General features: G+C 42.0%; 2 protein-coding genes across 3 annotated transcripts in view; one reads left to right on the top strand and one right to left on the bottom strand.

Moving 5' to 3' along the window:
* The window catches only part of LOC144515568 (clathrin heavy chain 1-like), a 29,866-nt gene extending 11,557 nt beyond the window's left edge, over window positions 1-18,309 (top strand). The window contains exons 7-33 of one of the 2 annotated variants that reach the window (XM_078246548.1): window positions 100-297; window positions 682-882; window positions 1,610-1,762; window positions 1,970-2,092; window positions 2,251-2,388; window positions 2,757-2,921; window positions 3,046-3,226; window positions 3,345-3,508; window positions 3,640-3,765; window positions 4,071-4,213; window positions 4,348-4,582; window positions 5,031-5,153; window positions 5,435-5,580; window positions 5,899-6,082; window positions 6,296-6,488; window positions 6,679-6,836; window positions 6,967-7,131; window positions 7,342-7,449; window positions 8,344-8,511; window positions 9,428-9,577; window positions 9,740-9,871; window positions 10,130-10,240; window positions 10,373-10,543; window positions 10,724-10,945; window positions 12,263-12,283; window positions 16,360-16,435; window positions 16,556-18,309. In XM_078246548.1, the coding sequence (XP_078102674.1) occupies window positions 100-297; window positions 682-882; window positions 1,610-1,762; window positions 1,970-2,092; window positions 2,251-2,388; window positions 2,757-2,921; window positions 3,046-3,226; window positions 3,345-3,508; window positions 3,640-3,765; window positions 4,071-4,213; window positions 4,348-4,582; window positions 5,031-5,153; window positions 5,435-5,580; window positions 5,899-6,082; window positions 6,296-6,488; window positions 6,679-6,836; window positions 6,967-7,131; window positions 7,342-7,449; window positions 8,344-8,511; window positions 9,428-9,577; window positions 9,740-9,871; window positions 10,130-10,240; window positions 10,373-10,543; window positions 10,724-10,945; window positions 12,263-12,283; window positions 16,360-16,435; window positions 16,556-16,686 (4,086 nt within the window). In that variant the 3' untranslated portion in view covers window positions 16,687-18,309. The remainder of the gene's footprint in view (window positions 1-99; window positions 298-681; window positions 883-1,609; window positions 1,763-1,969; window positions 2,093-2,250; window positions 2,389-2,756; window positions 2,922-3,045; window positions 3,227-3,344; window positions 3,509-3,639; window positions 3,766-4,070; window positions 4,214-4,347; window positions 4,583-5,030; window positions 5,154-5,434; window positions 5,581-5,898; window positions 6,083-6,295; window positions 6,489-6,678; window positions 6,837-6,966; window positions 7,132-7,341; window positions 7,450-8,343; window positions 8,512-9,427; window positions 9,578-9,739; window positions 9,872-10,129; window positions 10,241-10,372; window positions 10,544-10,723; window positions 10,946-12,262; window positions 12,284-16,359; window positions 16,436-16,555) is intronic. The other variant, XM_078246549.1, reaches the window with a different exon arrangement.
* Window positions 18,310-18,425: 116 nt separating this feature from the next.
* On the bottom strand, window positions 18,426-22,736 carry cfap45 (cilia and flagella associated protein 45). Its single transcript, XM_078246550.1, has 12 exons — window positions 22,441-22,736; window positions 22,137-22,247; window positions 21,458-21,576; window positions 20,994-21,138; window positions 20,721-20,891; window positions 20,405-20,583; window positions 20,087-20,216; window positions 19,792-19,938; window positions 19,546-19,659; window positions 19,199-19,392; window positions 18,730-18,954; window positions 18,426-18,633 (listed from the first exon to the last, which is right to left on the bottom strand). Exons 1-12 carry the CDS (start codon window positions 22,441-22,443, stop codon window positions 18,567-18,569), a joined length of 1,605 nt encoding a protein of 534 aa, XP_078102676.1. The 5' UTR covers window positions 22,444-22,736; the 3' UTR covers window positions 18,426-18,566.
* Window positions 22,737-23,633: the final 897 nt, after the last annotated feature.

Here is a 23,633-nt window from a genome sequence, read left to right as displayed (position 1 = left end):
TTCTGCTGCAGTGGTAAATGTTTTTTTTAATGGACTGAGGAATAAAATACATAAAAATTGAATGTACGGATAATAAAGCATGCAAATGTGCTTTTCCAGGTGTTGTCGGTATGCGTGGAGGAGGAAAACATCATTCCCTATATCACCAATGTGCTCCAGAACCCAGACCTGGCACTCCGCATGGCTGTCCGCAACAACCTTGCCGGTGCCGAGGAGCTGTTTGCCCGCAAATTCAACACCCTCTTTGCAGCAGGGAATTACTCAGAAGCTGCCAAGGTGGCGGCCAATGCACCCAAGGTACTGCCAGTGTGCCACCGTGCACTCAGAGAGGGGTCAAACAACGTGACGTTATTCTCAGTTCAACTAATACAAGCTCCGACTGTTAAGACTAAGCAGATTTCTGTAGCTTAGTATGACAATAAACACCAGCTTTATGTAAAACAAGTTTAGATTTGCATCCCAAAATAGTTAGACAATTAGACAGATCAACTGGGAATGCAGTTTTTCAGTGTTTTCTAAAGTTTCTAAAAGTAATCTTTTGAATCTTATGGTTACTAATGTTCACCTAACATAACTGTACACCATCATTCTCTATGCAATGCTCAAAGGTGACTTTTCTCAAACTGAATCTTCACACTGTTACTTAATTACTTTGTGTATCCATTCATTTTTCTTTTCCAGGGTATCCTGCGGACCCCAGACACCATCCGTCGGTTCCAGAGTGTTCCAGCCCAACCAGGCCAGACGTCTCCCTTGCTCCAATACTTTGGCATCTTGCTGGACCAAGGCCAACTTAATAAGTTTGAGTCTCTGGAGCTGTGCAGGCCTGTCCTCCAGCAGGGCCGCAAGCAACTGTTAGAGAAATGGTTGAAAGAGGACAAGGTATGTCTCCAGTAGTTGATTTTATAGTGTATCTTCAGATTTTTATTTTCTCCAATCATGCCATGAAAAATAATTATTCAATAACACATCTGCTCTTTGGGAAATATTCACCATAGAGCTTGAGTGCTGGACTGACTGACTATAAGTACGCACAACATTAAAGCAACACTATGTAACTTTTAGCTGCAGCTGTAGTTCCAATGAGACAACCTGTAGGGGGACCGAAGTGGCACGTAACACGAGCTGTAGGGGGACCGAAGCGGGAAAAGTTACATAGTGTTGCTTTAACAATGTATTCCAAAGCAAGACATCCATTATTTGTTGGGAAGAAAAACAGATTATCTAGTCTACACTTTTAGTGCCACGAAGGTAAAGCACATTTAAGTTAGTTGGCTCCTCCACTTCTACAAATACCACTGTACTGCTGGTTTCAGTTATGTGTGTGTTTTTGAATCATCTGGGTTTTTTTTGGAAGAACTGAGCAATTTTGTGAAATAGTGTGATTGGAATCAAAATGTTAAAGCCAGTATGGTGCTTTCATTCAATCTGACCAATTCCTATATTCCTATTCTTTCAAACACATCAGTGCTGTGGCTTGAGGATTACAAATAAATTCCAGTTTGGTCATTTTGTTTGCTTTAAAAAAAGGATTTAGAGTACTTGTATCTATTCTAAACCTTAAAGTGTGTGTGTGTGTGTGTGTGTGTGTGTGTGTGTGCGTGCACAGCTGGAGTGCTCTGAGGAGCTTGGAGACTTGGTGAAGTCTGTAGATCCTACTCTTGCCCTCAGTGTCTACCTCAGAGCCAACGTCCCCAATAAGGTCATTCAGTGCTTTGCAGAGACTGGACAGTTCCAGAAGATTGTCCTCTATGCCAAGAAGGTTTGTGACAATGCCTGACTTTGTTATTCCAAGTTTATCATATATAACATTAGACAATTGTTGTACAGAGAAGGGGACTATTTTGCTATGTTGTAATCTGTGTTCCTCTGTTGTCTTTACATTTCTGTGTTTTTATATGGTTCCATCTTGGCTATGTCGCACCTTAGATGTAGGGCTATTATGCTTAAAGATCTGTTGTCCCTGTAGGTGGGCTACACTCCAGACTGGATCTTCCTGCTAAGGAACGTAATGCGGATCAGTCCAGAGCAGGGACTTCAGTTCTCCCAGATGCTGGTACAGGACGAAGAGCCACTTGCTGACATTACACAGGTAAAAAGAAAAAAACACAACACATCTTTACCATGTATAAGTACCATAAGCACCTACATGTCATATCTGGAAGCTGTTATTTGATTAAAGAGAAATCCAAACATAGTCTTTTTGAGAGGAGTTTGACATCTATGATTATTTTTCTTTTGTGTCTCCAGATTGTTGATGTGTTCATGGAGTACAACCTGATCCAGCAGTGCACATCCTTCCTACTAGATGCCCTGAAGAATAACCGACCCACGGAGGGGCCACTGCAGACACGCTTGCTGGAAATGAATTTGGTGCATGCACCACAGGTACATAGATTACCTGATCTAGAATTGAAACACCATGGTTTATTTGGCCGACAGAAGTCCAAATGCCAAAATGAATTATTATCTTGTTAAGTTACAAATTCATGATTGTAAGTTTTATGTAACTTTAATTTATATAACTTTAAACTTTGCGTTCAGCCTTCATCCAGATCAGTTAGACTTATTGTTTTATCATGCATTAGAAACTGACGATTAAGGTTGTTTTCTGCTTTAGACAGTGTCTCACTATGTTCCCTTTTACCAACAATCTAATTTCCTGTTGCCTGTTTGCAAAGTTTCCTGTTAACACAGCTTCAAACAAAGCTTCAAACAATGTTGAAATGTCTTTGTCCATGTGTCATGTCTTGCAGGTTGCAGACGCAATCCTGGGCAATCAGATGTTCACCCACTATGACCGTGCTCACGTGGCACAGCTGTGTGAGAAGGCCGGCCTCCTGCAGAGGGCACTGGAGCATTATACTGACCTGTATGATATTAAGCGCGCTGTGGTGCACACACACCTTCTCAACCCAGAGGTACAACACAGACCATGCAACACAAGAAAATACTAACACTAACAGAAATGGATAAAACATGACTGTAATCCTGTTTTCTAGATTTGCTTTTAGATTGCTGATTGTTTTCTGTTTGTCTCTGCAGTGGTTGGTGAATTTCTTTGGCTCCTTGTCAGTGGAGGACTCTCTGGAGTGTCTGAGGGCCATGCTTTCTGCAAACATCCGCCAGAACCTGCAGATCTGTGTCCAGGTCGCCTCCAAGTACCATGAGCAGCTCACTACTCAGTCCCTCACTGAACTGTTTGAGTCGTTCAAGAGCTTTGAAGGTATGCTGGGAATACACGGACACCAAGTGTCGAGCACTTTGCCCTTTGAGAAAACGGCACGTTTTAAAAGAAGCTGTCGTTGGTTCTCCTCTTGATTTTGACTTTTTTTGTCTTTCAGGTTTGTTCTACTTCTTGGGTTCCATTGTGAACTTCAGCCAGGATCCAGAGGTCCACTTCAAATATATCCAGGCTGCCTGCAAGACAGGCCAGATCAAAGAGGTGGAGAGAATCTGCCGAGAGAGTAACTGCTACGACCCTGAACGTGTGAAGAACTTCCTCAAGGTCAGGAACGGACCAGTGCAAAATAAAACTTTAAAATAGTCTAACCTGTCTGCCATTAATTTATGCAAACTATCATTCAGCAAAGCTAGCTTTTAATGGCCAATACATTTTTTAAATATTTATGTCTACAGGAAGCCAAGCTGACTGACCAGCTGCCTTTGATCATTGTGTGTGACCGCTTTGATTTTGTCCACGATCTGGTCCTGTACCTGTACCGCAACAGCCTGCAGAAATACATTGAGATCTACGTGCAGAAGGTACACTTACACTTCTTAGCCTGGTGGAAATGGTACATATATATATATTTTTTTTAATCCAGAACAGTAAATAAAGTAACATTTAACTCAACCTACATTAAAAGGGTTTCGCTCAGTCTGACTGAAAACTGCATCCTGTATCTTGTTCACTCTCTCCCTATCCCTCTATGCTTTATATACGTTTTATACTTTGTCATTGATGCAAGGAATGCTTTAGACATCAGATGGCCTCACTCCACTTGAAATAAGCTATTGTTGTGCATTTGCCCTTGAATATGTTGTAACTTTGAGATAATTTATTCCAGGTGAACCCAAGCCGTCTGCCGGTGGTCATTGGAGGGTTACTGGATGTAGATTGTGCTGAGGATGTGATTAAGAACCTGATTTTGGTGGTTAGAGGGCAGTTCTCCACAGACGAACTGGTGGCTGAAGTGGAGAAAAGAAATCGGTAAGGAACTAATTGAACTGCATAGCAAGAGCGGAATCACTGAGTCAACACTTGGCCTTATAGAGTCATGAGTTGCTTTTCTGCTCAAACCTTGCTAGAGTGCTGTAAAATCTGTACTGTGTACTTTTCACCAGGCTGAAGCTGCTGCTGCCTTGGTTAGAGGCTCGTATTCATGAAGGTTGTGAGGAGCCTGCTACCCACAACGCCCTGGCCAAGATCTACATTGACAGCAACAACAACCCTGAGCGCTTCCTGAGGGAGAACCCCTACTACGACAGCCGCGTGGTCGGCAAGTACTGTGAGAAAAGAGACCCCCACCTGGCCTGTGTGGCCTATGAAAGAGGACAGTGTGACCAGGAACTGATTCATGTGAGTTTAAACTGAAATCCTTCTTTCGTGAAAGGCAAAAAAATATGGGTAATTTTATGAGTGATGTGCTAATTCCTATTCTCTGTTGTTTAGTTTAGATTACTTTATTAGTTTATAATGTTGTGGACAGTCCCCTTTAATTAACTGCACAGTAAAAGGTGCAGCTTTAGCCTCCATGGCTAATTTCCAGCTGTAGTCCCCGGCCAGCTGACAATAGGCATCCTAAAATACAATATGACAAATTAAAATAACATGTTTACATAACATGTTTACATGGGAAGCCTTGTTAGCCATGCTTTGTGACAAATGCAATATGTTGCATGTCCTGTTGCTCTTTTTGTTTATTAATGTTACCTGTTTTAGTTGTTCTACTGTGCTACGTTACTTTCGTGACATTTTGAACAGTTGTTTCCTTTCGTGTTAACTGTTTTTGTATATTATGCTTCAGGTGTGCAATGAGAACTCGCTGTTCAAGAGTCTGTCCCGCTACCTTGTGAAGCGCAAGAACCCTGAGCTGTGGGCGAGCGTGCTGCTGGAGACCAACAATTACAGAAGACCACTCATCGACCAGGTCCGTCCCCCTTGGCGTCTCTGATACTAAATTATGTCACATTAACTAATTTACTTAAATTGTAAATGCAAAAAGCTGATGGCATTACAGACATGGCTTTCGCATTTGGTCTGTGAAACAAAATAAGCATTCATATTGGATCCATTTAACAATTTGTGTCTTTTTTATCTGTTTTATTTTTTTATAGGCTTATCAAATTGTAATCTAGGATATTTTTTTTATATTGACTTAAAACATCTGAAGCTGAAGTGTATCAAATCTATTGTCCCTCTCTGCTGAAGGTGGTCCAGACAGCCTTGTCTGAGACCCAGGATCCAGAGGAGGTGTCCGTCACAGTCAAGGCCTTTATGACCGCCGACCTTCCCAATGAGCTCATCGAGCTTCTGGAGAAGATTGTCCTGGATAACTCTGTCTTTAGCGAGCACAGGTGAGCGAGGCTTGATGTTACCTGTATATCCCAAGTGTTTATGGCTGGCTGCATGTTTGTGATTGTGTTTCTGAAAGATGCAGCAATCTCCAACAATAAAGGTATTTGTAAGAACGTAAGAAGCAAGTCTCTTTAAGCCTAATTTTTAAAGTTTTGGACACAAGTCCGTCAAGACTTATTTTTTCACTGATGAACTGCTTTCAGTTTTGTAGAAGCGCCTTGAATTGTGATCATATTGAAAAACACTGAAAAATGTATTTTGGTTTTTTAGCCACATACAAAATTAGACCCTCACTAATTCTGGCTTTTGTTTTTCAGAAACCTCCAGAATCTGCTCATCCTGACAGCTATTAAAGCTGACCGGACACGTGTTATGGAGTACATTAACCGTCTGGACAACTACGATGCCCCAGACATTGCGAACATCGCCATCAGTAATGAGCTGTTTGAGGAGGCCTTTGCTATTTTTAGAAAATTTGATGTCAACACCTCTGCTGTGCAGGTCAGTGGATTAGTGCTCATTACTGCTCGACTGTAAGGGGTCTAAAATCTAGAGACATGAACCCAAAAAAGCTTTTGTACTGTATGTACAGTTTTAAGCCAGGCGTGTTATTCAGGAATCACATACTTGACCTAAACCCTGATTATAATGGCCACCAGAATTGTGTTATGAGCTTGATGTAACATGATCTGAATGTTGTCTCATTTTGACCAGGTTCTGATTGAGCACATTGGTAACCTGGACAGAGCTTATGAGTTTGCTGAGCGCTGCAATGAGCCACCAGTGTGGAGTCAGCTGGCAAAGGCCCAGCTTCAGAAGGGCCTGGTCAAAGAAGCCATTGACTCTTACATTAAGGCGGATGACCCTTCTGCTTACATGGAGGTGGGACAAGCTGCAGCCCAAAGCGGTAAGATGAAAAATGTCCATCGTATCGGCTCATTTGGTGCCTAGATCTGAAGAATTTTGGATAAATGCAAAATTTAGTGTGATTTGTCATTTATTGTTTTCTTTAATGAAGACACTTTAATAGTGTTTTGGTAAATATACTGTAGATTGATGTGCTCATGAAATTGATCCGAGTTGATTGATGTGTGCAGGGAACTGGGAGGACCTGGTCAAGTTTCTGCAGATGGCCCGTAAGAAGGCCCGCGAGTCGTACGTTGAAACAGAGTTGATCTTTGCCCTGGCCAAGACCAACCGCCTGGCTGAGCTGGAAGAGTTCATTAATGGACCCAATAATGCTCACATTCAGCAAGTAGGTCCTGGGAAGCATACAGACTTACAGCACACACTCGCATACAAAGTTGTTACCACTTAATTCTCTTTCACCTTTTTAACAGTTGCTACTTTGCTAATGCGCTCCTTTTTTGTCAATTTTCCTTCAGGTGGGTGACCGTTGTTATGACGACAAGATGTATGAGGCAGCCAAACTGCTCTACAACAATGTGTCCAACTTTGGCCGTCTGGCCTCCACTCTGGTGCACCTGGGAGAGTACCAGGCAGCTGTGGACGGAGCTCGCAAGGCCAACAGCACCCGCACCTGGAAGGAGGTGAGGAATTACGATACAGTTTCATCTTTAACTCTTTATGGAGAAAAAGTCCTTTTGAATAGTAAAGAGTCAGATGTAGCACTTCAGAGCTTGTACTGAGTTGAAGCTAAACACTAAGCCTTCCTTTTATAGTGTCCGTAAAGAAAAGCCAGTTACTGTCCACTAGCCTTTATTTAACACATTGTTTGATTTGATTATCTTCTCTTCCAGGTGTGTTTTGCGTGTGTAGATGGGAAAGAGTTCCGTCTTGCCCAAATGTGTGGCCTGCATATTGTCGTCCACGCCGATGAACTGGAGGAACTCATCAACTACTACCAGGTAACGGGGGTAACTGGGGCCAGTGTAAAACTCACCTGTTACACTTATTATAAATGCTGAGTAACTACTCATATACCACATATCTGGTATCAGACATACAGTGCACAGGACAGTAGTGTTTTCTGTTGCCTTTGTCTTACACTTAAATATCAATTGTCAAAGCTTACAGATGAAATTTCTTTATGTTGCACCTTTTATGGCAGTAAATCTGAAAGAAAAAAAAGTTTTGTTGGTGCTGGTTCAGCACAACCACCATTCCTTGGCTCAAGTGATATATTTAAAGTCCTGGTAAAGCCAAAATAAATGTGTTCTAAATCTGGCACACCAAAGGAAAATGGGTTTTTAACTGCCCAGCCAAATCTGATCCGGAACATATATTAAATTAGGTTTCAAAATCAGGGGAAAAATAAGCAGTATTCTCTGCTCTGAGAAGATGAGGGAGTGTCTACTGAAGGCACTGAGCCGAAGAACGAGCCGCTGGCATCGAGAGTCTCGTTTGCAGCTTTGTTAGTTTGCTAGCACATTTACTAAAAAAAAGTACCACACACACGGTAGCACAGCACACAACCCCCGAGCCGAAGAAGAGTGCTGCCTTACGGTGACAGACTCGTTAGCAGCTAACAGCAGCTAACGTTAGCACAAAGCAGACACCCACAGCAGTGAGCAGTAACTGCTGGCGGGCCAGGTAGCCAATTCGGGCTGAAGACTGAAAGGTACGTTAGTGGAAATCACTGATTTTGCTTTACCCAGGATTTAAGCCAACTTCTCAAAGTCTCCAATTAAATATTCTTTCTCCCCTGAACTTAAGTCTTAAAATGTAAGGTTTTGCACTGTTTATTTTGTTTGTATTACTGGTTTAATGGTTAGTGTCATTAAGTCCGTCTGTACCTTCAGGACCGCGGTTACTTTGAGGAGTTGATCACCATGCTGGAGGCTGCCCTTGGACTGGAGCGTGCTCACATGGGTATGTTCACTGAGCTGGCCATCCTCTACTCCAAATTCAAGCCCCAGAAGATGAGGGAGCACCTGGAGCTCTTCTGGTCCCGTGTCAACATTCCAAAGGTAGGCTAGGGGAACAACGGTAACATCTTTAAACAAAAATTTACTTATAATAATCTTTACAGCATAAAGATGTAACTTCCCCTCATACTCTTTTGTAGAAGCACAGCTTGATTAACAACTAGGTGTGGAACGGTTTACAAAATTCCCGGTTCGGTTCATATCACTGTTTTTGGGGTCACAGTTTTCGGTTCAGTTCGGTACGTCTTTGGTACATTGACAATTTTCAACAGGCTTTTCATTTATGTATTTGGCAAAACAAAGTTAACTGTTTACCTTAACAAAGTACTGGCTAAGAACATAAGGAACATAAACTTATTCATTGTCCAATCTTTATTAAAAGAATAGGTTTTCCTCCTTCCGCTTTGTTATTTTATATAGAAATGGCCAGATTATAGACTAAGCCCATCAACATAAAGAGAAGCATAAACTCAACCAGCACTAGCACTTTTTTAAACAGTGGCCTATGACACGTCAGTTCTTAATGGAAATATAAATTTTTCCACTTTGAATGAAAGTGCAGACTTGTTATTAAAAACGCATTAAAAGCAACATAACCCAAATACACACTGCACACTGTTTTCAAAAGAACACTTGATGAAATGTTGGCGGATATTATAGAACGGGATTTAATGGGGATGTAATTTCTCAAGTAAAGTTACTTAAATCCAGCTATAGAACGGGATTTCACAAGCCTTTTGATTGAAATCTGTGAGGCTAACATGAACCAAACAATACATACATGCCCCGAATCGTGACTAGTGGCCCAAACGGTTTGGATTTGTTCCATCCCTATTAACAGTTTTAGTTAGACTTTATGGTAACTGATATGATCCAGTTTTACTAGCCTCTCTCTAGTTCCTGATCTGTTTACCAATTTAAATATAAGTTCATGAAGTAACCTGGGTGTTTATATCAGGTTCTCAGGGCAGCAGAGCAGGCCCACCTCTGGGGGGAGCTGGTGTTCCTCTACGACAAGTACGAGGAGTACGACAACGCCATCATCACTATGATGAACCACCCATCTAATGCCTGGAAGGAGGGCCAGTTCAAGGACATTGTCACCAAGGTAAAAAAAAAAACATGTACTTGATTAGTGATGCTAGTATTCATTCTGGTAACAAGTTATACTATTAACAACAGTGCCAAAGCACAATACTGAGCTTGGTACTGTGGTAGAAATTATTTGTGTATTTTCAATTTGAGTATATGTGTGTTTTTTTCATCTTAGGTGGCCAATGTGGAGTTGTACTACAAGGCCGTCCAGTTTTATCTGGAGTTCAAACCATTGTTGCTGAACGACCTGCTCATCGTCCTCTCTCCAAGACTGGACCACTCGCGCGCTGTCAACTTCTTCAGCAAGGTCCTGAGCCGTTGTTGCTTTCTGTAAACAATTCTCAAAAGTGTTAGGTTGTATGCATTCACAAAATATATATATAAAAAAAAAAATAATGCTGTTGTGGATCAAAACAAAGTTATGAGTGACTGTTCCCGATTGAAGTAGTTTAGGTAGGTTTTTGGTAGAGAATGATATGTGATGGTGACCTACAAAAATAATTTTTAAATAAGAGATCACATGAAAATGGACATTGATGATTTATTTTTCTGATTCTTTGTTTAGGTGAAACAGCTGCCTCTGGTTAAACCTTACCTAAGGTCTGTCCAGAATCATAACAACAAGTCAGTAAATGAGGCACTCAACAACCTCTTCATCATTGAGGAAGACTATGCGGTATGATATTTTGATACTGTGTATCATAAGGACTAGTATGATAATCTGTGTTTTAGATGTTTTATGTTGGTTGAAGTGAGAACAAAATGGATTTTCAGTTGTATCTTATTATCTCCTCTCTCATTTATCTAGGCGTTGCGTGCTTCCATCGATGCCTATGACAACTTTGACAACATCACACTGGCCCAGGGCCTGGAGAAGCATGAGTTGATTGAGTTTAGGAGGATCGCAGCCTACCTTTTCAAGGGCAACAACCGCTGGAAACAGAGTGTGGAGCTCTGCAAGAAGGACAAGCTCTACAAGGTGGATGGCTACTAAAACAAATAACAATAACTCTCCCTATATACTGCAGTTCTTCCAAGTAGTCTAAATCACAGCATTACATTTCAACCTTGAAACCAACTGCTGAAATGTAAAATGGCAGATGTGGTCACTTGCCCCAAGTCAATTTATTGAACTGTAATTGTGTTTTCTGCTCTGCAGGATGCCATGCAGTACGCATCAGAGTCCAAAGACATCGAGCTTGCAGAGGAGCTCCTGGCTTGGTTCCTGAATGAGGACAAGAAGGAATGTTTTGCAGCCTGCCTATTCACCTGCTACGACCTGCTGCGGCCCGACGTGGTGCTGGAGACCGCCTGGCGACACAACATCATGGACTTCTCCATGCCATACTTCATCCAGGTCATGAGGGAGTATCTCTCTAAGGTGGGTTGGCCAGAGGTAACCAGTGTGTGTGGTGTATCAGGACAAGTTAGATGGCTTTGTGAGAAGGTTTCTTAAGAGAGAAAAGTATATTGCATCAATCTATAGATACCTTTTGCAATTCTAAGGTAACTACAGTGAACGAAGGTAATAGCAAGGTAGATGGGCAGGATATTGACTATGGGTTTTTTCTCCTGCTGTCAGGTGTTGCTAATACTTGTGAACTAGTATTTGTGAACTAGTATTTGCAAACCTGTGCCTATCTGTGAGACCCACATGTCTTGAGGAAATGTCAGACCTGTTCAGATGGGTGTACCACGAAAAGAAACAAAATATTCAATTGAATCTTTAAATACTTTTTCCCGGATCGGTTTCAACCCAACTGACACCTCAAAAAGCACCAGCAGCTTCTAAAAAATAAAATGTTTGCAAATACTATTCAACTATAGGCAGTGTCGCACAGTTTTCCCCAGACCGTATCGAAGATAAACCTCCCCCAGTACTGCCTATTCTTTACTCCATTCATGCTCATCTTTCTATGCTTCTATCAGTTATGTGTCATCACTGTTGTTCTCCTTTTCATTTTGGCTTCCATCCATTCAAGCTACTTTTCCATACAAATGTGTTCCAGAGGCGATTCATAACTGCTGTGTTGCTCGTCCTGCCATTTGTCTCTGTTACATGGCATACAAAATGACCCACCTATTGCTTTCATAACAGACAGCGGACCCGAGTGAATCATTTGTAAAAATAAATAAATAAATAAATAAAAATACTATTGCATTTATTTGCCTAACTTGAAATGCCAACTTGGTGGATTTTACTGAATCAAAAATACTTCAGTTTGTCATATAAGCTGTTAACTACACAAACATATTTTAGTGAGTTTTCTCGTGGCTGACTTATTTTTGGTGCTTGTTGTGGAAAACCCCACCAGTTGGTTACTTGAAATGGATAAAAACAAGGAAACATTTGTATAGTGACAATAAATAATTTTCCTAAGTATTTGCATTATATGTTAAACACTCTCTACATAGTACTATTTGTGTTCAAACTTACTGTAGGCCCACATGTATTTTATTGTTTGTTACAATGTTGTAAGCAACGAGGGGAAATTCACAGTATCGGCGAGATCTCAAGTCTGCATTTGTATCAAAAGTGGTGTTATTATCCGCATCTGTGTCTTAGGATTTTTGTGTTTTCTTTAAGTGACCAGCCCTGTGTTTGCTCTTCTCTCTCTCTCTCTCTCAATTTCTATTTTGGGAGACTTCCATTTGTTTTTTTTCCTCTTTAAGTTGCCTCTCTGAATTTCCTTTCCAGGTTGATGCGATAAAGGAAAAGGTGAAAGTCGAATCCATTTTCTAATCATTCTTTTTGACCCCTCTCCCGTACCCTGTAGTCTGTAGTTTGGAGGAGTGAAATTAGCAGAAACCGCATGACCCCTCTCCCCCCATGTCACTCCGCTGCTTCTGATTGTAAACAGATCTCCACTAGACCACCTACCAACCCACGAGACTCCAGAGCGGGGCTCTTCACACCCATCCCTCAGGGTCCCTTTGCTAGGTTTGCTGTCGTCAGTGATGGCTCTGGATCAAACCATTATTTAATTAGACCGGTTTAAGATGTGACAATTCTATTCCTTACTTGACATTACATCTAATTATTAATAAGTGCTGATAATATTCACCTATTGAGAAATGTAACAGAGATCACTGTAAACATTTGTTTTTGTTAAAGTGGTGACATTTTGCTGTCAGGTCGCCAGACTTGGTCAGGCATGTCAATACAGTAACCATTAGCTTTGATCCTAACTAAAGCAGGATCTATATTTATATACTTCTAATTTGCAGGATTAGTTACAAACACAATATACTTGTACTTTGCTAACAGCAGTTAAACACTGACGTTTTGCTGATGAGACCATTGCTAATTGTTCTTGTTCCAAGCCTCACCTCAAACCTGCAACAGTTTTTTTGTCAGCAGGAAAGACACAGTAAACACAACCCAGACATTTTAAGTCGGCATGGCGAACTAGAGCTTGTTCGCTGAAAACAGCTGCCAACGACAATATGAGAGCAATGAGTGTAAACAAAAACGATAAGTTACGGGCCAGAACACCGAAACAATGAGCTGAAAGATGCTATAAAGCCCCGCAGAGCCGAGGGGGAACAGCCAGCTCCAGTGATAATTGTCTGTGCCCCATCACAGCCTTTCTCCTCAAACACACTGAGCCATCTACTTAAGCCTGCATGCCCATCAGCTCTCCTTAGGCATGGGTGAAGAGCGCCACTCTGGATAGCAAACTCACCTGCTGTGGTCAGGTCCTTTTCTCACCAGACTTGTAGATTAATGCTAATTTTGATCTGTCTTGTAACACCACTCAGCTGCCGTCTGCTGCTCTCCATCATACTGACTTGGTTCAGGACCCTTTCAGGAATAGTATGTTTTTCTAGACATTAAGGGATTTTTAAGACATATCACTTTAATAATTCTTGATTACATCTTTATGTTGAGAGAGGTGAGTGCATATTTATAACTGTATTTGGAAGGTGGTGTAGTAGCATAGAGCGCAGCTAAGTGTCAGACCTAATTTCAGTAATAAAAGAGCCAGTGAGTGCCATTATTTTCATTTTAAGTGACTATTCTTACAGAGCCTTTCTATTATTTTTCTCCATGTTTGTACTGAATTCATCTCAATGCCATAAAAGAACACAGACAATAAAAACCATAAACATTAGGACAGGTATTTGAGAGGGGTATTTTTCTACAGTATAGGTCTCTTGAGTATTCTTTGCTACTGTAAAGTGTGGTCTCTTTAAGCAACAAACAGCTTGAGTTTATGAGAGCAAATAAGCTGTTTGGGTGTGTTCTTTGGGGGTAACAAATGTGTACATGTAGAGCGACAAGCATGCATTACCCCCCTTCATTGGTAGCATCAGCAGCACTCAGGCCAGGCTAGGAGACATCGTTGTTGGCTGTGCCTGCTTCTGGAAACCTTGAACTGGCTGTACAGATCCATCCCCTCCACCCTCTTTCACACTCCCTCCACTTTCTGCTTCTCTGTCTTTCTCTGTCATGCACTCTTCAAGAAGAAAATAACTCAACTGCCGCTTCAGCATGTCTGTCAACCCTTCTCTTCTGAAACGAAACAAGAGCCTGTCTTTCCTCAAAACAGCCTGCTTAACTAGATTGACTGACTGTAATCGTAATAAACCAGATAGTATGTAGAGAACTGAACCCAAAACCACTGTAAGAGGAAAGCTATCCTGTTGCATTGTCCTTAACTGAATTCTTTAGTATTTAAGCTGCACACTGTCATAACTGAGGGTAATATCTGAAGCTTTTTGCTGGCTGCTTAACTCTTTGAATTGTTTTTAGCTCTTCTCCCCCCCCATCATTGTCTGCATCTGAGCTGCTTAGCAAATACTAAAGCACCAAAGAGAAACCAGGCAGTTTTAGCAAGTTGATTGTCAATGCTGCTACATGCTTCTTGTAGCCGTTTGTACGCAGGCAATGACTTAATTGGGCCATGTGTATGGCCCGGGAGCATGCCGCTTAACATTTTTAAACTTGCTAACACACCGAGAGTACTCCATAAATTGTTGGTGATTATTTCTTTCCAAATAGTGGCAATTGGTAATCATAGAATGGGCAAATGGGACAACAAATGTTTATTCTGCAAGTATTTAAGTTTTTGATAGTTTCCACTGCAAAACAATTAGTCAACTAATTATATAAATACATAAATCAAATGCTGTTTTGTTAAATAATTGATCATGTTATTTTTCTTATGTGATAATAAATTGAATATATTTAGGTTTTGGACTGTTGGTCGGACAAAACAAGTCTTTTGATGACATCACCTCGAACTATAGGAAATTGTGATTTATTTATTTTTTCTCACTATTTTATGACATTCTTTAGACCATAGGAATTATCCATTCATTAATAACATAATTGTTAGATGCAGCCCTATATTTAACATTAATCATTAACACTATACTGTAGATACTTGGTAAATGTGTGTAATTCAGTGCATTTTCAAATAAATACACTTGATATCAGTTTGTGTTTATTCCTATAACCCAAACATAGACTATAAAAGGTTATAAAAGAGTTCAAAGCATTTCTTTGAGTGCTCATTAATGTTTGTGGATGGCACACACAAGTCTACAGACAAGGTAGCATACACACAGGCACATGAAGCATGTTTCAGCCTCAAGTTTTCCTTAACTATTTTATTAGTACCAAGGCATCTTCAGAGCTAAGTCTTTCAGAATCAAGTCGTAACCTCTATTAGGCTCATAGCTTTAAAATGTATTATAAGTATTACTGACAGAAATGCCAAATCCTGATGGCTACCAAAGGCTAATCAAGTTGTGTCCTCTGTCCACCAACTTTAAGGATGCGTTCAAACCACAGGGTTTCGCCACAGGGTTGTGCGGCAGTGGGAGTGTCACTTAAATGGCCCATTTGTGTGATGTCATATTGTGTTATTTGTCCCATCCAGTGTAGCACAAGTAGACTTTATATTTCACACTTATTGTTGTCCGTCAGATCGTTTATAGATCTCGACATTTCCAAATGCACTTGAAGGCAGCTTTATTTCAATGCGAAAAAGAAAACGGACGGTAGAGACAGTGATGTTTACTGTACGGGACTCTCACACCGCCTCAAAACGGACTGCCAAGTCTGGCCGCCGGTTACATGATTGGCCCCTCCAGGATGACGGGCTGCGTTTCTCCAAAAGTTGAATCTGTCTCAACTTTTCACCGCAGGCCACTGCGTTTTTTCCAGCTCCCTCCTGCGGCCGCCGCAGCCTAAACGCACTAGCCCCATTCAAAATGATTGGGAAGAGTTGCGTTTTCGCCAGAACACCTTACGACCGCCTGACTGTACGTGAATGCAGCCTAACACAAAAAAATGTGCAGAGAGAGATGGACACGAGCTAACAGGTGAAAAACAGAAATGTTGGTCTTAGTAAGTCTATTTGTACTGGTGAGGGGTCGGTTCTCTACATACTCCAACATGTTAGAGTAGATGATTTGGGTGGCTGGATGGTGGGACCATTATTGCCCAGTAGCTGTTTGTCTTTGTCTTCCCCCCCTAATACTTTCCACAAAAGTGGATTTCTATCCGATAGTGCTGTAGCCAAGCCTGATAGTTGCCAGTAGCTCTCTAGTTGTAGTTACTCCTTTTGCTCTTATAGAGGGCCTCCCAACCCATTAGCAGCCTGTTTTTATTTAAATCTGGACTATATTCGTCTTCGCCAGTCAGGAATGGTCCCATCCGTCAGCCAGTGAAATAACCCAGAGGTCAGTTTTTACAAACTCGGCCACACAGCCCTTGCTCTTCAAGAGCCCCGTCGGCCACAGTGCAACTGAAGTCTGACACCGCCACTGTTGTGTTTTCCACAGGTGGACAAACTCGAAGCCTCAGAGTCCCTGAGGAAACAGGAGGAGCAAGCTACGGAGTCTCAACCCATTGTTTACGGTAAAAAAAATTTTTTTTTTAAAAAGGATCACTCATAGATGATAATTGTGTTGCTGTTAAGGAAACATTTTTTGAACAATATGACTACAGCCATGGTCTTCACTACTGTTTCTGTTGCAGGCACACCCCAGCTCATGCTCACAGCAGGGCCCAACGTGGCCGTGCCTCCTCAGCAGCCCTATGGCTACGGTTACACAGCAGCACCAGGCTACGGCCAGCCCCCACAGCCCAGCTTCGGTTATAGCATGTGAACAACCACCACCACCACCACTTGACCCAAAACCTTCCCTTCATCTGTCCTTCTCTCTTTGTGTTCCTCACCAGCTTCCCATGGTCTTCTACTCACAACAGGGGCCACAAGCAAGCAACAGCCCACTCTCGTTTTGAGTACTACTTTTTTATTATGTTGTCCCGTTACAAGAAAAAACATTTAACTGCATTGAAGGACTTTTATTTGTATTGTTTGGAAAGAAATTGGACCACGTTTGTTTTTTTCACATTCCATATTTATGACTACTTATTTAGAATATTTTTTTTGTGTTTGTTATTGTCAGGTTGTTGTTTTTTTGTTTTTTTTATTGGTTTATGGTTTTTGCAGAAGTGGACTTGCTAAAGCTCAGCAACGAACCTTTGAAGTAGGTGGAGGAGCATTGGATTTTGCACTCGTGAAGAAATTAACGTAGAGAAGCTCTTACTTTTGATGTACTGAACATGTGAACAGCTTACATTGTCTCGTTTGTCTGTATAATGCATTTCATCGTTGTATATTCTGAGGAAAAAAGGTTACATATAATATTTGAACATATATTGCCATTTAAATGGCTATAGCTAGCAACACTAAGTAATGATAGTATATTCTGCACAGGCGTGTAGCTTTATGGAGTTTTAAATGCATACAGACGTATGTCACTGTGTGGATGAGGGTGTGTGTGTGTGTGTGTGTGTGTGTGTGTGTGTGTGTGTGTGTGTGTGTGTGTGTGTGTGTGTGTGTGTGTGTGTGTGTGTGTGTGTGTGTGTGTGTGTGTGTGTGTGTGTGTGTGTGTGAGTGACCTGATGGTCTTAATAAGAATTTTAACCCCCTCTCAGCCTGTACTGGGCTATCCAATCCACCCTCTTAGATGTTAGCTCTCCTTCATTGGCTCCATGTATTTAGGTGACCTCTTGTGCCGTGTACAGTGCTTGTGTGAGACTGTATCTGTGTATGTGCAAGGACGGGACCACTGCTACCAAACCCCAGGGCCCTTACCCCTTAACAGTACTGTGTGTGTGTGTGTGTGTGTGTGTGTGTGTGTGTGTGTGTGTGTGTGTGTGTGTGTGTATTTACTCGAAACCCTCCTTGTGCTGAGGTCCGAGTATGCCAGGTGTTGTAGTGTTTCCCTCGGTCACCATTACTTTTTTTGCGTGTACGGATGTGAACATGAAGAATTGAAAACTTTTAGATGGATACCCCACCCATCTGTCCTCCACCCACTCCTGTCCTGTTTCCTCCTCCTTTTAATGCTTAGCAGCAAGAACAAACAAGGAGGCAGAAGAAGACAGGCTGGTGGAAACTTTGGTGTTCTGACAGCTTGGTTAGATCCATGAACACTCCTGTAGGTTGTGTGTTTAGATGGGTATGATGAAGAAATTAGGTCTCAGTACATCCAATTCTTTGTCAAGAATTGTCTGAAATAAGAGCCTGTATTTACCTTGATGTACTTAACTTCCCTACATGCTTTAAGCTGTGTGTAAAGTGTCATCCTAACCCTAACATAAGTTGAATTCCTTTCTGTTGTCATGCATATTAATAATAAAGGTGATCTGTCATTGATAAGTGGAAGAATATGACTCAACTGAAAGGGAAATACTAGCCTAAATAAAAACTAAAAATTGTACCCAGTCTCCTGTGGAGTCAGTCTGTGTGAGAGGAAGTAGTAATGCCTCAAAAAGAAGCCATCCTAAAACACCAACTACTAAAATGTGTACAGTACATACCAATGGTCAAAAGCAATTAAAGTGCAGTAGAAACCTTTATTGGTACATTCTTATATATGTTCAAATTACATTAGTACTTGAAACGTGTTCTTTCTGCTTAAATGAGACGACAGAATATGTGATGCCTTCGCACCATTTGAATCCAGTTGTGAGTGAATTAGAGTGCACAGGCCCGGGCCTTCCTTTCCACTTCATTGCAGTACTGTTCAGAGAGCCCTGTAGCCCTGCACATTGACAAACACGTCAGATTTATTTAGTTAAAGACAGTCCTGTCAAAAATATCAGCCACAAGAGAGGCCCATTAACCCGCCTGTACTTACTTGAGCTCCTTCAGCTTCTTCTCTTTGATCTCATCGAGGCGCACACGCCTCTGCCGGGCATCCTCGATCAACCGATCGGCCTCCTTGAAGATCTCTCTGCGCTTAGCTACGGCTGAGAGTTCACGCTCCTTCACCTGATTTCGGATTACCTCTGCGTGACGGTGTGCTTTCTGACGCTGCCTCTCCTCCTCCTCCTTCTGTTTGATGATTGCTTCCTGTTGCACCCTGTGTGGAGAAAGGTAAAAGTGGCGGTGAAAACTAATTTTAATAAAATGGTACAGCTGAATGTGTAAAATGAGTATGAAGAAATGGAAACAAATATTAAAGCCTTAATTCTAGGTGCATGTGTACTTGAACTTGCATTTGTAGTACCTACACTAGGTTGTAAGTTGTATTCTACTTTTACTCAGAATCTTAAGGTAACGCGATTTGATGTAAAAAAAAAAATAATTAGAATCAACTTTCTTACTTCAGCAGTCTCTCAAACTCCGCCTTCTCCCGGCCTGCCTCAATCGACAGGAAGTGCTCTTTGCCGTGAACCTGCTCCAAGCGAGCCGCCCTCAGCATCACTTCCTCCTTCGCTTTCTTTTCACCAAGCTCTTTCTGTTTTCTCCTCCATTCTCTGTCTGCGATTTCTTGGTTCCTCCGGGCACGGAGCTCATCCTTTCAAATGCACAGACACACAAAACTTCCATGAATTTCTACGGAAGGTACTGTAGTGCCTTTAAAAAGTGATATTAACAGTTATTAAAGTTATATTAAATTCAGCAGGTACCACCTTCATGGTGGTGGTCAGCTGGTAGTTTTATTCCTGACCTGCTCTGCCTTGTAGTCTTTTTCTTTTTCTTGACGGGCCCTCAGCCTGGCAATCTCCAACTCCTTCTCTTTCTTGATTCGTCTCTGCTCTGCTTCATATTCTGCCTCTCGCTCCTGCGGAGGTCATGAAGAAAAATAATATCTTAATGATAGAATAAATCAAAGATATGTTGAGTCAGTTATGTAACTGAACTTTATGGGTATAAACTGTCTCTCGTTGCTGTTTGTCTAATTGTATTTTCTGACCATTTTCTTTCGTATGTATTCCAAATCTCTCATGTCAGCCAGCTTCTCCTCCTCTCTCCGCTGCTCCTTGGCCCGCAAAGTCTCCCTGTTGATACACTTGATCTCTTCCAGCAGACGCTGCTGCTCATCCCTCTTCTTCTCTAGGGCCTGGAAGAAGACAACCAATCAGAGAAGAAACAAACTCCAATGCAAGTGTACTGTACATGTGGTTGCCTAGCCCCCTGTATGTGACTCTGTAAATGTTCATTTCTAGTGCTTGTGTTCACTGTTTTCTCTGCATGGTCTGTGTCTGCACCTTCAGGTCTTCCAGGTTCATTTTCTCTTGGTTCTCTCGTATCTGCTGTCTCTCCAGCTCTTTCATCACTTCTTGCACTTGCTTCTCCTCCAAATGTTGCCGGATCTGGTCGTAGATTTTTTGCATTCCCCTGGAATATAACAAGGGCACATCGCACACGTGATAACTACACTAAAGCCCTTTGCCTTGACTGGTTAGAAAATGGATCTCTTTAGAAGGATGTGTTTTTTTTAAATCTCTACAGTGTAGTATAAGAATTTATTCTTTTTACAACTTTATTTATGTGCAAATCAATTGATAAATGATTTTGTGTGTTACCCGATCCTCTGCTGTTTGCGCAGCTCATCAATCTGCTCCACAGTCTCCAAGGCCTTGCGGCGCTCCACTTCCATCATGGCATCCAGACGCCTCTCCTCCTCTGACAACTCTGCCTGGATCTGTTTCTTCTCCTGGATCTGGGTGTCACGAGTGGCTTGACACTGAGCACCCATAATCAGCTGAGGGGATAACACACACACACACACACACACACACAGAAATACAAAAAATCAGCAGTACTGCCCGTCTTTGACGGGTTCACTTTCAGGCACATTTTTAAACTTCCGTGGTCAACATGTCTACAGCTGCTTCCTACGTTGTTGAGCTTTTTGATCTCATCCTCTTGCTCCATCCTTAAGGCGTTGGCCCGCTCCACTAAGCGCTGAGCACGGTCCCGGGCCTCACGCTCCAGCTCCGTCAGTGCCTGGTTCTCCTTACGGGACAAGTCTGCCTCATAGATTTGACGCTTCCTTTCCTCTGCAGCTTTCTGGATGAGAGGTATATTTGAAAAAGAGTTAAGGGAGTATTGTCTTATTGTAAATCTCCAAGTTAATGGATCATTTTGGTTGAAGTTTTTCACGTTTCCTACAATTTCCTCTTCTTTCTTTCTGTGATAAGCCTCCCTCAGGGCCTCCCTCTCCTCCTTGGTGACAACCCGGGACGTTGAGGCGATCCGCTCAAACTCAGCTGATGGTAGAATAATGGACTCTCCTGAAGGATCCTTAAATGGAATCCTGGCATAATGACAAGTGGTGGTTTGTTATATGTGCTTTGTGTGTTTCAGTACTGCATAATCACTGAAATGTAAGCACCTTTACAATATTGTGACATTTATTTATTTGAATCTGTACATATGATATACAATAGCTCTGAATTATAGGGTTTGATTATAAAGTTAGTATTCATTACTTGCTTAGCATAGCACCCGCTTTTAAATTATTTGGAAATTCAATTTAGCTACTTAAATTTCCATCTAAAATGTGCATTGTGCTTTTCATAACCACAGGCAAACTGACAGGCCATTTTTGGAGGTTATCAATGAGTGTAGCCTACCTGAGATTGCGAATGAGGTCCTTGGTGACGATTTGAACAACAGTCTCTCCTTGGTTCTTTTGGGACGGATTCTTGGCCTTGGAGGCTGAGTTTCCACGTTTGTCTAACTGTGATGATATCTGGACAGAGTTTGTTAGCAACAACTCAAATATAGATAGATAGATAGATAGAACATTGAGTATTATTGTTTCAGTTTGCTGAGGACAGTAACAGCACAGGGCATGAAATTCTTGCTGTAGCGTTCTTTTTGACGGATCAGAAGTCTGTATTTGCAGCCGGATGGGGGTAGAGTGAAGTATGAGTTCAGGGGGCGGATGGGGTCGTGTGCTATGTTGAGTGCCTTGCGTGTGATGGCAGTGTCAGTAAAGGGGTGGGAGGTTGCTAGTTGGGAGACCAATGATTTTAGAGGCGCTGTGTGTGATTTTGAGGAGTTTGTTCCTGTTGGTGACAGGGATCATGGTGAAGTAACGTTAGCATGTACAACAGTAGAGGAAGATGAGTTATATGATTCTCCTGTACCACCCGTGCAATACATAGCTAACAGTTACACCATAGCCATAAACTGATGCTATGAGGCCAGGAAAATTAGCTAGTGATGTCATTAGAAATGTGAAATACGTAGCTAGCTAGCAGTTTCATTGTCTAAGGTCGGTTACAACATGTAACGCGCCTCACTCACCGGTTTTTGGCTCCCAAACAGGGTTTCATCTACCTGAGAGGTTGGGGCTCGCATGCGGTACCGGCGGGTGTCCGAGCTGCTCCTTGAACTCGTGGAGCTGGATCCCAGTCTCTACAGGGAGTAACATTAACGTTACCATATTATGTGTGAATACATAGCTCCGTTCCCATTGAATTACAGAGGTCTCCTAAATTGAGAGTCCTTTGAAAACTAGGATTTAGCAACTAACATTATAGCATACAAATTATGAAGAGTGGCATTGCTACTTATTTTAACCCTAATAACGTTAACGTTAGCTTCTTACCATGGTCCTCGGTTATTGGTGTCCAAAGCAAATGAGAATGAATTAACGTTTTAGCTATCTAAACGCTAGCGTTTCTAGTCTATTGTTAACAAGCTCCAAAGACTAATAATATCTAAATGTCTCTAGCTTACTAATAAACTTGACAGCTTCGCGACATCCGTTCAAAATGTGGAAATGTTTGTTGTCTGTTGCCACGGTAACAGATGTTAGGGCTAAAGGGAGGCGGGGCATGATAACGTTTTTTTACGTTACACGCACAAGTAGCGTAACGACCTCAAGGGGGTAAGCTTCTCCCAATGGACCAACAGATCCCGTTGCTCTGGACGGAGACCAGTGAAGGCCATGAGAAGCACTTTTCCGGTGATGGCTGAGCGTAACTGCGCAGCCTCCAACTGAGAGAAACGACGTAAATGTGCCGTGAGCAACGTGCCTGAAAGTTGTAAGTCTTCTGGTAGCTGTGCCAAGAGAAATCTCAATCATTCCGAATCTTGCAGAGACGGAGAGCGTAGGTATATGTAAGGAGATAACATAGGCACAGGCTAATTATTGCTAACTAAAATGCTAGTTAAAGGAGAATTCCGGCCAATTTTTACGTTAATCTTGATCGCTATAGCTACGCGAGTACTTTCGATAGAAAAAACCCCGACCCGAATCAGTGCAGGTAACACAGAGAAGCTGTAGCTATGTACTACAAGCGTCCCCTGAGCTAAAACGGCAGTAGTCGGGGCAAGTTTCAGAGTGCCTTTGTGCCTCTTACCAGGCACAAAATACAATTAGTATGTCTGTGCCACATGAACAGGGCCCTTATGTGTCAAAAAAATGCGTTTTCAACTCAGACATTGTTTAAATTCACCAAAAGCTGCCCTCCGGTGAGTGTGTAAAACCAGATAGCCGTTCGCTGCTAGCTGCCCTCCGGTGAGTGTGTACAGCCAGATAGCCGTTAGCTGCTAGTTGCCGTCTGGTGAGTGTATCCTGCCGGTAGCTAGCTTGCCCTGCTAGCTGATAGCCGTTAGCCGTTAGCTGTTAGCTGCCGTCCGGTGAGTGTATTCAGACAGGCTTCTGTGATAATCATCCCAATAACAATCCACGGAGCGGTGGTGGTGTGGCTATGTCTTCCAGAGGACAGGTCATATCACGTCTTGAAGTTTATTCCCCCTAAAAATAACAGTAGTGCAGTAGTAGCTGTTAGCTGC

Source organism: Sander vitreus, chromosome 3 (assembly GCF_031162955.1).
Source record: "Sander vitreus isolate 19-12246 chromosome 3, sanVit1, whole genome shotgun sequence".
Classification (NCBI taxonomy): Eukaryota; Metazoa; Chordata; class Actinopteri; order Perciformes; family Percidae; genus Sander; species Sander vitreus.
This window is presented reverse-complemented; position numbering and strand designations above follow the sequence as displayed.